The sequence below is a fragment of the Cotesia typhae genome, unplaced genomic scaffold, assembly GCF_013202065.1.
Source record: "Cotesia typhae breed Kobodo isofemale line unplaced genomic scaffold, CoteBio_Ctyphae scaffold_13, whole genome shotgun sequence".
Classification (NCBI taxonomy): domain Eukaryota; kingdom Metazoa; phylum Arthropoda; class Insecta; order Hymenoptera; family Braconidae; genus Cotesia; species Cotesia typhae.
The window spans coordinates 12,015,273-12,031,259 of record NW_027423774.1 but is presented as its reverse complement, the minus strand read 5'-3'; the positions used below and the strand labels follow the sequence as shown (position 1 = coordinate 12,031,259).

General features: G+C 32.9%; 2 protein-coding genes across 2 annotated transcripts in view; both read left to right on the top strand.

Moving 5' to 3' along the window:
- The window catches only part of LOC141535113 (uncharacterized), a 224,404-nt gene that overhangs the window by 163,542 nt on the left and 44,875 nt on the right, over positions 1-15,987 (top strand). Inside the window, exon 4 of the mRNA XM_074254905.1 lies at positions 9,509-10,003. Within this exon, the coding sequence (XP_074111006.1) occupies positions 9,509-10,003 (495 nt within the window). The remainder of the gene's footprint in view (positions 1-9,508; positions 10,004-15,987) is intronic.
- On the top strand, positions 841-2,733 carry LOC141535013 (uncharacterized). The gene is made up of 3 exons (XM_074254731.1): positions 841-942; positions 1,020-1,235; positions 1,327-2,733. Exons 2-3 carry the CDS (start codon positions 1,026-1,028, stop codon positions 1,504-1,506), a joined length of 390 nt encoding a protein of 129 aa, XP_074110832.1. The 5' UTR covers positions 841-942; positions 1,020-1,025; the 3' UTR covers positions 1,507-2,733.

Sequence of the window (15,987 nt, the reverse complement as noted above, 5' to 3'; positions counted from 1 at the left end):
TTACTCTGAAATTTTCAGTTCGATCAATTAAAATCTGAAAATAACTTATGAGCATGACGAAACTGCGTCGAATGCCGCCAACCGCGTGGAATTCGGTTGACCCATTCAAAAGTTATCACGATTTAAAAATTCCAAAAATATTGATTTAATACACTCCTATCAAACTTTTGAGCTCGAAGAGCTCAAAACTACACGAAAATTAGATTTTGAGCTCGAAGAGCTTAAAAACATAAGTGCAATATCGAGCGCTTTATTACAAAAGTAGCGGGAAGTTACAGGGATGGCCGTCAGGGTCAACTGTTTTCCTAATTTTTTTTCTACAAGTGACACGGAAAAATGGGTCACTAGAAATTTGAAAAAATTCTCTCTATATGGGAGCTCTCAATTTTGATAGAAAGATTCTTTGCATCGCAGCTTGTTATTTTTTCTCAGTTCAATAGAAAAAAGTATCATTTCGCAGCCGAAATGAAAGACAATTTCTTACTTAAATAAAATCACAACACTAATCGTAAAAATACTTCAATTAGCATAATGGAATCCCTCCTCCTTAGTTGAAACAAATGCAATTGGCAAGGTGCGTGATAACAATGACATCTGATGGCCGCATCAAATCGTGCTCGAAAGCCGTGGGAGAGGTGTAATACTACTAATAAAAATTTTTTATTTTTAGTAAAAAAATATATATAAACCTGATCAGCATTGTAAAAGTGAAATACAATATAAATAAGTGAATAAAGAATTTGAAAGCAAAGAAAATAAATAAAAAAAGTGTTACTAAGTAGTAATGTTTATTACTGAGGAATGAGGTTATCTGGTGTAACCAATACAAATGACAGTTGGAATAACATTGCAGCTATCACAATAAAAATAAAAAAAATAAATATATATAAGAAAAAATTAAATAAACAGATTTTTAAAAATAATAATTTATTTTAAATTAATGTATAGTTGTTTTTACTAATCTAACATTATGTTGAAGATTTTTTAATATTTTAATTATCATTTTTAACAATTTTTAGGTAAAGATGAATGTGATTATTCAAACAGGATTTGAAGCAATATTTCTCGATATATTATTTCAACCACAGACTATTCCTAAAGGGAAGCAATTTGTTATGGCTGGTCATGTCAGAGACGTACAAGAATTTCGGCAATGTGGTAATAGTTATTTAATAAAATCAAAGGTAATTAGACAAACGTCGGTTACTTTATCTCCTTATGATACTATGTTGCATGTAAGTTTAAAAAATAAAAAATTTAAATGTATTGTTTTACTATAGTTTTATAAATATATTAAATTAAAAAAAAAAAAATTACTGTTTGCAGATTAATGAAGAACGATTTGTTACAGATGTCAACTGTACTTGTGTTTACAATAAGAGTAAAAAATGCAAACACATTGCAGCTTTGATTTACTACATAAACCACGAAGAAAGCTTAAGAAAAACTAGCCACGAGCAGAAGTGGGGAAAACCCAGTGCCCGTCAATTTGTGAAGCAAAAGTAACCAAAAGGCCGAAATTTTGATGAAATGTTTCCGAGTAAAAAATAATAAAAAACACTGACAATAAAAATATACCAGTGGATCTGGAAGAATTAGTCGACGTCTTTGCACTGAAATCAGTTTTGATTGCAGATAAAAAATGTGACGATTCGTATGCTATAAAAAAAAAGTTAGCATCTTTAGCAGCTACTGCTGATTTGAAGTTAAAATAAAAAGAATTAAGAATGCCTAAAAAATTTTATGATTTTTAATGAGGAGTTTACAATATATAGTAATGTTTATGAATTGGAGCAAAATGTAAAGAATTTTTATGATAATAACATTGTTATAAATGATGAAAATATTTTACAGCTATGTTGTCAGACTGTAAATCAATCTCAGTCTCCACAGTGGCATGCCGCAAGACGTTTTAGATTATCAGTCAGTAGCAACATCCATAGTATTAAAATACGAACCCGGAAGTCCATTGATAAATTAGTTAATGACATTTTATATCCTTCTAATGTTGACACTGAATCAACGAAGTATGGATTAAGTCAAGATAATAATGCAATAATGAAGTATGGAGAACTGAACGGTTGTGAAGTTAAAAAAATAGGTGTAATCGTTAGTAAAAAACAACCATGGCTTTGTGCTAGTTTAAATGGTGTGGCAGTTGAAGATGGGTGTATAACCAAGCTTGTTGAATTTAAGTGCCCCATAAAGTGTAAAGATCAACCAGTAGTAGATCGCAAAAATGAAATTTGTAACGTCAAGTACTTGAGCTTCGTAAGGAGCCAAGTCCAATTAAATAAAAACGATGCATATTTTACTCAAGTTCAAGTACAACTTTATGTGACAGGCATGTTTACATGTGATCTTTTCATATATTCTCCAGTAAATGATGGCTGTTGTACCGTAATAATTGAACGAGATGATGAGTTTCTGAAAGATGTAATATTAAGTGCGGAAGATTTTTATTTTAACCATTATCTTCATGCTGCATACTTAAAATTTACCAAAGAAAATAATGATATTAGCAACGGGTCCATTGAGTTTTATGAAAAGCGAAGTTTCACTGGAGTAGATGCAATAAATAATATATCTAATTGATGGACACACTATTTAAGGAAAAGGAAAAGTCCAAAAAGTAACAATCAGTATTTTTGTACTTTGTTATAATACCAAATATTTTATTCTTCGTGTTTTTATATGTTGATCATAGTTTTTATAAGTTATTCTAGATTAATAGCGATAAAAGTTACAGGTAAAAAATTTTAATACAAAAAAAAAAGTCTTGAAATAAATAATTGTTTAAAAATTAATTCTATGAAATTTCATGCATTTTTTTATTCTGAATTCAATATTTTTTAAGTTTATTCAAGTTAATTCATTTGTATTGTCTTTATTTGATATTATTGGTATTTGTAGATTTACTAGAACGTAACAAATATGTAAGATATCATCAACGCAATGAAATAAATTTTCTGGAATTTTGTCAAAAATTGAATGTGGCCGTAACCGTTGCATAATTTTCTCTACATGGATTCTCACTCTGGCAACGTGATACGTTTCTTCAGTTTCTTCAGCAGAAAATTCTTTTTTTTTCTCCAACAATAGTGGCATTACTAACATTACTTTTTTCCCACTTTTATCGATTGTTGCTTCGATTTCCGGAAAACCTTTATCTGCTTAAACTATATCTCTCTCCTCCAATTTATCTACTAATCCAGATTCAATAGTTATTTGTGAATCAGTTTTTCGTCCACCAGCTACCTTAGATTTAAGATAAATGAAACATCCATGAATAATTCCAATAAGGACTTTTGCAGTGAAAGTTTTTTTGTAGTGGGAATAGCAATAAATCCGATTATCAATCGAGGATGGAACTTCTATTTTGAATTCTGTGCAATTGATTATTACTCGAGTATTAGTATATTTTGGATAGAAACACTTCGGCATCGTTGCTGGGACAACATCTATTCTTGGCCAAAAAACTAGATTAGCTGTCGCTGCAGCTAATGTCTCTAAAGTTTGTATAAAAAATCCTGGAAATGGTTGTTCTATGAACGCTAAATAAAACACTAAGAGCTGAAAATGTTAATGCATTTTTTATTTTCATCAAGAAAATCAATAATCTATTCTCTTTGGAAACTATCAATTTATGTGAGGTATCTGTCCTTTTCAACAAAAATTGAAAATTGTTAAAAGTCACACCAGCTAGATCGATCAACTGTTCATCATTTGAAATTGATTGAAAAGCTATGAAAGGTTTTTCTAATGTTTCAGTTGATTGTTCAACAAAATTTTTTGGTTCAGTGTTACATTATTTGTTTTTGCATTTCTTTGGGTTAGTAATAGTTATAATTTTTAAATTTGATATTTCTGTTTGAATTTCGACATCACATTTGTCAGCATTTAAATATATGTATCTATTATAAATAAATGTTTTTTCTGCTTCATTGGAGTTGGAAAGGAAGTCAACTTGACAATCTTTGTCAATTTTTTCAATAGGTACATTTGTAAAGTCCATTGTATAATTAATGATTATTTGATTAATGTCAGTGTTTGTGACCACGCTTGAATTTGCTATATTATTTTTAGCAAATCTTCGCTTTAAAAAAGTGCATGCCTGTAATAAATTAAAAAAAGTTAATATTGTAGATAACTTATATATTTTTACAATTTTTAGAGGTATTCATTACTTTAAATATATTACCTGTTAAAAGAAGTTTGTTCATTAATTATAGGTTTATTATAAATTGAAGGAAATATCGTTGGGGTGTAGCTTGGACTTGTCTCTTCTTCACCCTTTACGCCTCCAACGAAATGGTCACTGCAAATAGTATCTGTTGGTTTCGGAGTTCACGGTGATCCGTCAATCCTAATAAACGAATTTTTTTTCATCAAAAAACGAATACATTTAAGTTAGCAGTAACTAGAGAATTTTATAATTTTTTTTAAGAAAAAAATTTGTTCCAAAAAATTATTTTTTAAAAATTGCATTTTTAATTTTTAAAACTTTTTACATGTCGATTTATTTTATATTTTTTTTTGCTATAATTTATTTGTTAAAGAAAATTCTTAAAATTATCAAATATTTGATAAATTTTTTTTCATAAAAAACCAATGATCACAAAATTATACTTACAAATTTATTAATATTACAAAATTATTTTCATTCATACACGTGAATTGGAGTAAACATGTTATTAAGTTAGGTTATACACTACTTACTTTTTTCTCTTAACTGCATTAATCCATTTTTTCCTTTGTTCTAACTTCCAACTAGCACTTGGAAATGTATAAAATTTGCAGTTACTATTTCTGCCAGTATTCTTACATTCAACTACACAGCAATTATTATGGACCATTTTTAATTATATTATTTAATTGTTTACATTTAAATCAAGCATGATTTAACGAAAATTTGACCACCGCGATCGCTGCAATCGATTCAACTGTCCCCACCATACACTCTGCACCTTGCCAATAGTAAAATTTCATTGCATATTGTTATGTCCAGATTAATTATAGTTAAATAATTAATTGGTAGAGTGGGCCATCAAGAGACTCGGACACGTATAGATTGATTTTCTCTTACAGAGAAGGTACAAGAGTTTTATTTTTATTGTGGATTTTGAACGCCTCCCGGTAACCAGGAGTTCCAACGACGAATTTAAAGGGAAGTCGGTAACAAATACTGAACTTACAGTCGTCCTTTATAAATTTCCTAGTTGATTTTAATTTGAATTGGTGTATCGGTAGATCCTGGGAATGATTTTTCCTTCTTCTTTCGTGGTAGAGATCGGTGCAGTTGAAGAGATTCAGGGTCTTAATTTAGAATGAAGTGAGCAAGTTCTGGTTTTAGAGCTTACTCAATTATTTGCCCTATGGGCTAGACGCACTCAATGTACACTATTTCACTTATGAACTATCACTTATTTCTATGTCTTACAGTGTTTTAATTTACTATGAATTCGTGAACAGAGTAACGACTCCGGCAGAAACTTGGGTCCGTCGTTAAATGAATAATAGATCGAAAGGTTATAATTTTTAGATAAAGATATCACCACGGACAACGGGGTTCTCGATACAGTTTGAAGAGCCCACTGGCGCGGTTCATAGAAGATATAATTCAAAGAGTCAAAAGATACTAATGAATTTAGAGTTTTGTGTAAGCGACATAGTGCTTTACATTGCCTCGTATGTAACGCGGTACAATGACCTACACGGGTTCTACGAGGATACCTTCCCTCGTATTCTTTAATGAAAGACTGAACAAGTGATCCATGGTGTTTGGTGGTTTTATACACCCGGATCGCGATTTTCGGAAGGGAGTTGAATTTTGTTATTGGTCTAAAAATTCAAATTTGACCGAACGTGGACAGTACGTGGACAGTGTACTCATTTCTTAATCGAGGTGTTCGCAGAGTGGTTGTCGTAATTTATAAAGTGCAAGCGCTGCACTTTTCGTCGAAGAAGAGAGACCCTGTGTGTTATATGAGGCAACGTCAGATATAACAATATCTTCAGACAAATAGATTATTTTTAATCTAGAAGAATAAAATGAAATCAAAATTAAAGCTCGTTTAGTGGGCTTTAAAATACAATTGAGAAAAATTCGATAAATTAAATAGTTATTTGCAAAATAAACTGCAAAAATATGCATTTTTACGATTTGGAAAATTTTGAAACCTTGTAATTTCTGAACTAGTAACAGGGAAAATCGAACTTGCCATGGTCATTATCGACCACCTTATTGACGCCACGGTGAGTAAGGACTTTTCCTAACCTTTTAATTTTGATAAGTAGTTTCGACTTGTCACCAGATGTGCAGTCCCCAAGTCACCAAGTCCCCACTGCTGTCCCCGGAAAATGAAGCGGGGACAACAATAAGAAAGTTCGAGAACCTGGAGTTCAGGGGTTATAAACGAGCCGACAAGAGAGACATTGGGTTCTTGAGCCAGTGACGCTTTTGAGAGATTGGCCTTTTTGGGAAAAACAGTGGAGTCAGTGTAGTGCTGTAAAAATTAGTCATCACGATACAGAATCATCGAAAAGGAAACCAATTTGTGAACTGGAATTTGTAAACTCTTCATCTGGAACCAGCAAATACATTGAGGACGAATGAGACCAATTAACCGCTGATTTATAAATTTATAAATTTTTCCTTCTTAATCCCTATTGAACCCCCACCTGGGCGCATATGCAAAGGTTTCTAACTTACTCCTATGGCACCCTCACCTTAGCAATCCAATTTTTATTTTTTTTTATTTCAAGCTGTTATTTTCACTTGATTGCGAAAAACAAATAAACAATTTATTTATCACGACCAATCAGAAAACTTGGTTACGCCTATCTTCTATCTCTCTCTTTTAAAAATGTTATCAATGATAACATTTGATATATACATAATAATTAAAACAGTATATCTATACATTATTTTAAATTTTGTTCCCTGCCCTTAGGCTTACACAATTTTGAGCCCTTTATATTTGTGTGATTTGAATATAGGGTATTACATATTTGTTAGTCAGTTTGGGAAAAAGCAGGTGAAAAAAATCCAGCAAGAATTCTGTTGATTTAGGAAAAAATTCAAAAGGTAGAATTATTAGTCTTTACGTTTGACACATAATGATGTGTTGTGGTAGCTTATATTTACAGTATGGATTAAATTTCGTTAGTTTACAAATATTGACAATATATTTAGGTTTAGTTTTTCTTTATAGAATTTGAGAGAATGTTTTTTTACTATTTCATTGATATGTTTTATATTTAGATTAGTGTGTAGTTTGTTATTATTGATATTATAATCGGAGTTATAAATCATTCGTAATGTTTTATTTTATATTATTTGGAGTCTATGGTAGTTTGAGAAGCAAGTGTTGCTCCAAACTGGACAAGCGTATAGCATGATTGGTAGGATCCACATTTTATAGATGGTTAATTTATTGCTTAGACTTAGGTGACTATTTCGGCAGATAAGTGGATACAATATAGATAACGCTGAGTTTGCCTTCTTAGCTACTGTTTTGATATGATTTGTATAAGTGAGTTTGGTGTCTAAGGTGAGTCCCAGGTATTTGGCATATTTGGCTTGTTTTAGTTTTTCGCCATACATTTGGACTTGCGTTTTTGTAGCTTTATGATTATGTGAAAAATTATGATTTTTGTTTTGTCTATGTTAATTTTTATTTTCCATTTTTGATAATAGCTTTCGAGTAGGTGGATATGAGATTGCAGGTATTTTAAGGCCATGTCTTTGCTAAAAGACAATGTATAAACTGCTGTGTCGTCGAGAAGAGAGCTATGTTTGTTTTTGGATGTTTAGGGATATGGTTAATAAAGATGAGATAAACTAACTGTGCTGTTGCTTTTTTTGGAAGGTTCTTCAGAATTATGTATTGTAAGCCATCATATCCTGGGGCTTTTTTATTTTTAGTTTGAGCTATGGCTTTATATATTTCGGTAGATGATATATGAGGCTATTTTTTGGTTTCTAGTATTGTATCACCAATCTCTCGATAATGATGTCTTACAATTTTTTCAGTTAAGTCGTCACTAAGGTCTACAGTTAGATTGTGTACTTTTTCAAATACATCGGCTAGCGCATTAGCATTATCACAGTTATTGTAGACTAAACCAGATTTGCCATGTAGTGTAGGGATTTTAGAATTTGTACTTTGGCGCATTTTAACCGCATTCCATAGAGTATTGTCTTTAATTTTTAGTGATTTTAGTTGATTTTTAATTTTTTCGTTGTTAAGCTTATAATTTCTGTTTTTATTAAGCGACAGTAATGATTTTTTAGAGATTTAAATTGTATGTTACGAGTATGCTGATATTTGCGTCTTACGTGGTTTCTCAATTTTATTAAATCAATCATATGCTGTGGGAGTGGATTTGCTTTATTTTTAAAACATTTGCTACGAATAGAATTTTTAATTGTATGCTGAATCGTTTTTGTTAAATTTTTTACGGTCTTGTAAATATCTAATGGTGATTGCAATTTGTTGTTAATCTCTATATTTTTGTTAATTAGGCTTCAAAATATGATCCAGTTCGCATTTTTACAATCTAAATATTTTGGGTAATTGCGTTTTATTGTTTTATCATTTAATGTGACCAGAACTGGTGAATGGTATGAGTCGAGTTCATTTAATGCAACGGGTTTCGTGATTGTTTGTATATTTTTATTAATTATTATATCTACATTAGAGGGGAGGGTTTCATTGTATGGGTAAAGTGTATAGTTATCTGTAAACTCTATAACGATGGAATGCTTAAGCACATAGTTGTAAAGAGTACGACCATTGGCATTAATTTGTTTACAGTGCCATTGTGAGTGCTTGGAGTTAAAATCTCCTATAGCTATGACTTTGTTGTTTGCGTTTAATATTTTGTCTAAGTTGTTTTTTATTCGAATTTACTTGGGGAGGATTATAACAATTAACAATAAGTGTATTATCGCTTGATCTAATAGAATGCGATTCTAAATCATTGGTTACTATAGGTTGTTCAGTATGATTAATGCCAATTTTGATAAATATAGCTACCCCTCCTCCTGTGGCTCGAGGCCATTTGTGCTGCTCTTAAAAATACTAGCCAATGAGATGGCTCGGTTCGAGGTGGAAGTGGAAGGTAACTTCGCACCAATGAGAAGGCTTTGATAGAGTTGGAAGAAGAGCTGTAGCTGAGCTGACTAGCGGGAGCTCTCTTCGCGGTCTGCGCTTTTCCGAGTACCTAATTTTCAAGGTCGTTGACTTGTTAGGCACTTATCGAGTAATTAAATTTTCCAACAGATCGATTGTTAAAATTCAATCGTTACAAATGTAAATTTCTTATTATTCGTTTCTTGTTTAATAAACTTACATTGATATTATACATTTAATAATCATTTATTAAGAATAACGTACATCATACATTTCAAAATATTCAAATTTTTATAAGAATTGTAAGAATAAGTTGCACTTCATAATATTAGTGCATTGATACCCTTCACGTTTCAAAATTTCTGTTTCAGATTCTGGGAAAAGGTAGCTTTGGTAAAGTATTACTTGCAGAGTTAAATGACACCGATTTTGTCTATGCTGTCAAATGTCTAAAGAAAAATGTTGTCTCAGAAGATGATGACATTGAGAGTATATTGATAGAGCGAAAGGTTCTCACCCTAGCAACAAGACATCCTTACCTCTGTCATTTATTTTGTACATTTCAAACTGAATCACATCTTTTCTTCGTAATGGAGTACCTAAACGGAGGTGATCTTATGTTTCACATACAAATGTCAGGAAGATTTCCAGAATTTCGTGCCAAGTTTTATGCCGCAGAAATTTGGTGTGGACTTAATTTTCTTCATAAAAAAGGCATTGTTTACAGAGATCTGAAGCTAGATAATGTTTTGCTAGATTTTGAAGGACACATCAGAATAGCCGATTTTGGAATGTGCAAACTTCAAATATATCTAGACAAAACTGCGGATAACTTTTGTGGTACACCAGATTACATGGCTCCCGAGGTGAGTGAAATATTTTATAAGGTATGACGTAAAAAATTCGAAAAACAGACGATCCTGCAGACAATTACTGGAATTTTTCCCTCCGTTTTTAATTATAATATTTTAATATCCAATGATATACAACTGTAAGTGTTCTTTGAACTCTAAAATATTGACGTACATTTCAGAACTCATTGATCTCGAAAATCAGAAGAGTTAAAGAAATCATAATAGTTATTTCGGAAATCTTACGTTCAAAATTAAACATAAATCAATTCAATTCATTTTGGTCCTAGTGTGTCCAATAGCCCACAGAATCTAGTCAGTTAATTTCGGTTTGGAACAATTTACTAGAAAGCACTCGCAAAATCATAATTTTCATGAATTACAGTGCCTAACCAGGCAAATAAGAACTCTAACAGTTATTTAACGGCAGATTTAATTTATCAATGAAGAACATGGAATGATTAAAACACCAAATTGGCCCCAGAAATGTATCAAGTTACTAATTTCAGTGAGTGTCTGTAATCATAAGATACTTCGGTGCTGCAAGTTTCAGATATTTATACATTACCGTTTATGAATGCATCAAAAAATACAGATAATCAGTAAAAATTGTTATTCTTAATAGTTTGTAAATCGATTGATCTAAATACCAGATGTGTTTTGGAGCATGATAGTAGCTCCTAGAAAAAATATAATTAATGTATTTTGATAAGAACCTTAGGAAAACGAGGTTATTTTATGTTCAGTAAGTCTCAAACAATGTATATTATAACTGGGTTTTGTCTGGCCTGGGGATTTACCAAACTAGGCTCACCGTTTGTATTGAATTTTGGCATATTTTAAATAAAATAATTATTAAAAGGGCGCCAGGAGAAGAATCTCCAAATATGTACTTCGGTTTTGGCTAGCTCTTACCTTTTCCTCAGCGTGGCGGGCCATGCTGAAATACGCGCCGTTGACAGAATAGAATCACAGCAAAAATGACTTAAAATTTCTTTTTATATTTTCGGAAGAATTTAACATAAAAGTAACAACTTGTACACGGAAAAAAAATTATATGAAAAATTACAATAGTAATATCGTAATCCAGGACTATACTTTTAGTATCTTGATTTTTATGATGCTGCCGTCTACAGAATACAATTTGAATTATTGAAAATTACGATGTTATTTAGTAAATTTTTTTTTCTGTAAGAGCAAGTGAATAAGGACGCATACTATATGTTTTAATAAAAGAAAGACAGAGTCCAGTAGTTTGCGGCTCCACCACCAAAAGATGACCAACTACTGTATGGAGGGTCTTATTATGTGACTGAACATAAAATTTAGATATGTCTCTGATAGTGTGAGGGGATAAACCTTGGACTTGTGGCGGAGAGGTCTCCGGGTTCGATTCCTAGGTGATGCAGAATTATTTTTTTCGGTAACCTAAGCTTCTTTTTAATTTAAGTGATAGAAATTTACGATACTGCATCGTAAAAATTACGATGTTTGAGTTTAGGTCCGGCATTACAATATTCTATACTAAAAATTACGATGTTTTTACCGTAATTTTTCATACAGTTTTCTTTCCGTGTAAAATGTACTAATAGCAGGAAAACTATGGATCTGGTTTAGACTGATGATCTCAAATAAAACAGCGGAAATATTATTAAAAATATCAACTCTATATTCATTTACACTACATCCACTTAACATTTAATTAATTAGTTAGCTGATTGTTGTTAAATAAGCGGATAAGTTAAACACAGCGTGGTTAAAAAGGCGAAGCTGGTTGACAACTGGTAGTCACAAGATCGGAACTAAAAAAGAGGTGAATTACTGCACGAACAAATTAAACTATCTAAAACCGATTCAAAATAAATTATGCACAATTTATTAAAGCGTTTAACTTTCAATTAAGCGAAAAAGCGGAATTTTAGCACAAGCAAATTTCAAGTTATAAAAAATGGCTATGTAATATAGCCAAAGCGTGGATGCGAAAGATAATGAAAATAGTAAGTCTTCTTTCTCGTCAGCTTCGGGAAGAAGGCTGATTGCGCACGTCAGCGGAGTGATCATCCAATCAGTAAATTCATCCTATCGATGTCAACACCGATAACCAATAGAGAAATTCAATACATCTGGCATGTTAGTGACGTCAAAGTAACTCGGTTTGCGCAAGCGTCAGAAAATTCAAAGCGCTGAATTTTCTGATTGTCTAAGAATTGCGGGAAAGAACGGTTGTCAGGTGTAGCTCATGACTTTAGGAGTCCCTCAGGGGCGAATTTATCGCACCTAGGCCTGTTCAATGAACACAATTTATTCAACAAAATATACGTCAGCAGTCAATTTTAATTTTTAACAAATTCTAAGAAAAACGTTATTACTTTAAATTTTTCTTACACACTTGCATTAATATCTCAGCAAATCACTTTATACAATAATCGTAAAACACCAAAAATGATTGTAAAGCGTTGAAACTTTGCGTATTATTTTATAAAAAAAAAAAATGTATTTTAAAATTACTCATGGGCACTAAACGCTAGATTCAATACTGAACAAGAACGTCGGCTTACCAAGCAATTGAGGGTCGTCCTCGACGTATCAGCTCAGGAGAGCTTCGTGCGGACGACTTGATGAATAATTAATTACTTAAACAAATATAATTACTACTAGTCAATAAATTATTTTGTAAATTGAACAAAATCGCGAAATAACTTCGGAATTAAATTTATGTTGTGGAGCGCGCAAAAGCGCGTCCATTTCCGTCGACAGTCTGGTCTCGAATCGTCATCTTCACGGAGAAGTGTCGGCTTCTTCCTTCGTTAAAGTTAACAGTGCTAGTGATCATTTCCAATGGAATTGATCCCCGTCGATAATTGATCTAGGTCCGTATAAAAGTCAACAAACCTCCATGACAGTTTTAAGTCACCTCTGCTCCAGCAGTACTGACTAACCAACTGTCATCGATTGGAAAGACTAGTAATGCAGTATCGATTGGTACCATCAAGGCCTCTCGAATAAAAAATCTACCACTTTAAAATATATATATATATATATATATATATATATATATATATATATATATATATATATATATATATATATATATATATATATATACTACACTACTGGAAAAAATTAAGGGATCAAAAAAAAATTCCAAATTTTTCGGTAGTTTTCAACAGGCCGTAACTTTGAGAGAAATGGTCGTACAGGAAATAAAAAGAAGGGAAATTGTAGCTCCAAGTGTCTAGTTTTTGGATTAGAACTTCAAAATTTTGTAGCCTCCGCGGTTTTTGAGTAATCGTAGAAAAACCAGCAACAAAAAAATTCTCAAAATTTTTTTAGTTTTTTTTTTTGGTCTACGGGCGTGGAAAAAATTTTTTTAGCTTAACCACCATAAGAATCGGATACTTTAATCATTTAGCTTTAATTTCTTTTTTAAACATCCTGATACGTCCACTCCTCACTGAGATATCGGTCTTCAAATGGAAAAGGATCTTTTTGTCTTTGATTATCGATATCTCAGCAACCAATGATCGCACAGAAAGTTAAAGGTGGGTTTCAAGAACTTGAATGAATTCCCTTAACGACTGTCCATTGTTTTTTCGAAAAAAATTTTTCTTTCCGTCACATGAATTTGAAAATGCAACAAAAAAAGGGCTTTTAGTGGTTTTTTGGAAAATCAAGCGCTGGATCGAAAATATTGAGGAAACCACTAATGTTAAGTGTGCCTTTTACAGTTTAATATATCCACAAAAACCCTACAAAGAATCAAATTAATCCAGCCAGCCGTTTTTTTGTTTCACTTGATCGAATTTTTGAAAAAATTAAAGGATCACGTTTTTTGCTCTGAAAAACTCATAATTTTTAAAAATGAGAAAAAAAATTGTTTTTTCGAGCTTTTTCCACATTTTTGTTCCAGAAAGTGCTTAAATTGAAAAAAAAAAAAAAGTTAAAAAAAAAAATTTTTTTGAAATTTTTTCTCTTGAAAAGTTTAAGAAAACAATTACCGTCGGCATTAGGGTTATCCAAAGCGTACCACGTGGAGGTCGCGAGGTCGGATTTACGCTTCTGTGTGTGTGTGTGTGTGTGTGTGTGTGTGTGTGTGTGTGTGTGTGTGTGTGTGTGTGTGTGTGTGTGTGTGTGTGTGTGTGTGTGTGTGTGTGTGTGTGTGTGTGTGTGTGTGTGTGTGTGTGTGTGTGTGTGTGTGTGTGTGTGTGTGTGTGTGTGTGTGTGTGTGTGTGTGTGTGTGTGTGTGTGTGTGTGTGGTATTTCAGGGAATTGAGTCCCGGTGGCTCGTCAGTTCCACCGTATTTAATGACTCCAAACTCATTCTCTGAAGGTTTTTGTTGGTTCAATACCGGGTATTACCACCCCCGTTTTCAATAACGGCTCTCAAACGTTCAGCCATGTTTATGCAGACGGTAATTTGAGGCTGCTGATGGTATTCCAAATGTGCTGAAACGCGCGCTCCAAAGCAGCTAAGTTCTGCAAATTTGGATACTCTCTGCGCAACCGACGGCCCATTATGTCCCAAACGTGCTCTATGGGGTTGAGATCTGGACTCATTGCTGGGTGTCGCAACAATGTGATGTCATGCCGCTCAAAGAAGCGCCGGGTAATGTTGGCTGTGTGTGGACGTGCATTATCTTGCATCAATATGAACGACCTCAGATGTTGTCGTCTGCGCAGAACAATGGGCCTTAAAATTTGGTCGATGTAACGTCTAGCTGTCAAATTTTCGCGTACAATTACCAAAGGTGTTCTCCAATTTCGTGAAACGCCGCCCCACACCATAACTGATCCACCGCCGTAGGCAACGACTGGACGGACAAAGTTCTGGCGAAAACGTTCTCCACGACGGCGCCAAACGAGAGGACGTCGATCGTTGTCATACAGATTAAAACGAGACTCATCAGTGAATAAAACATTTGTCCATTCCCTCAAGTTCCAATTTCGATGATCGTAAGCATACGCTAAACGAGCTCGACGATGTCTTGCTGTCAACAGGGGTACACGATTAGGATGTCGTGCGTGTAACCCAGTTTCACGAAGACGGTTGATGATTGTTCGAGAGCAAATGTTTCGCACTTGATGCCGTCGTCGCTGTTGCTGTTGTTGTTGCTGTTGTCTGCGATTGGGGAAGTTTCGAGCGACAATATTCGCATTGACGAAAGGTTGTCGTCGAACTTCTCTAACAATTGTTCGATCATCGCGGGCATTAGTGACTCGATGGCGACCTTGTCCGGGGCGACGATGATATTGATTCGTCTCTTGGTATCTGGTATAAGCTCGAGATACGACAGATTGACTTACACCCATCCGGATAGCAACTGCATGTTGAGTGTAACCTTCGTCGATAAGAGTCACTAACCGAGCGATTTCCACCTCCGATAAATGTCGTCTAACCATGATTAAGAATCAAAAGTCAGAAATTTTCAATTTTGACCAAAAAATTAAAAAAAATTTTTTTTAGCGCAGAGGGATTAGTTTTGAACAAAACTGTTGAATGAAGCGATTTGCTAAGGATTCACAAAAATACAAGAAAAAAAAAACTCCGAAAAGCGTATGAAAAAAATCGAAATTCGATTGGGGGTATTAACTTTTTTTATTAATTTAATTAAAAGGAGATCAGTAGAATCAAGGAATGCAGCGGTGGAAAGGTGATAAAAATCATTGGGCGATGGTTTTTTGAGTTTCCTTAACTTGTTAAAAAAAAAATTTTTCCAAAAAAAATTTTTTTTTGAAAATTTTTTTTTTTGAAAATTTTTTTTTGAATTTTTTTTTTTGAAAATTTAAGCACTTTTTGGAACGAAAATGTGGAAAAAGCTCGAAAAACCATTTTTTTCTCATTTTTAAAAATTATGAGCTTTTCAGAGCAAAAACGTGATCCTTTAATTTTTTCAAAAATTCGATCAAGTGAAACAAAAAAACGGCTGGCTGGATTAATTTGATTCTTTGTAGGGTTTTTGTGGACATATTGAACTGTAAAAGGCACACTTAACATTAGT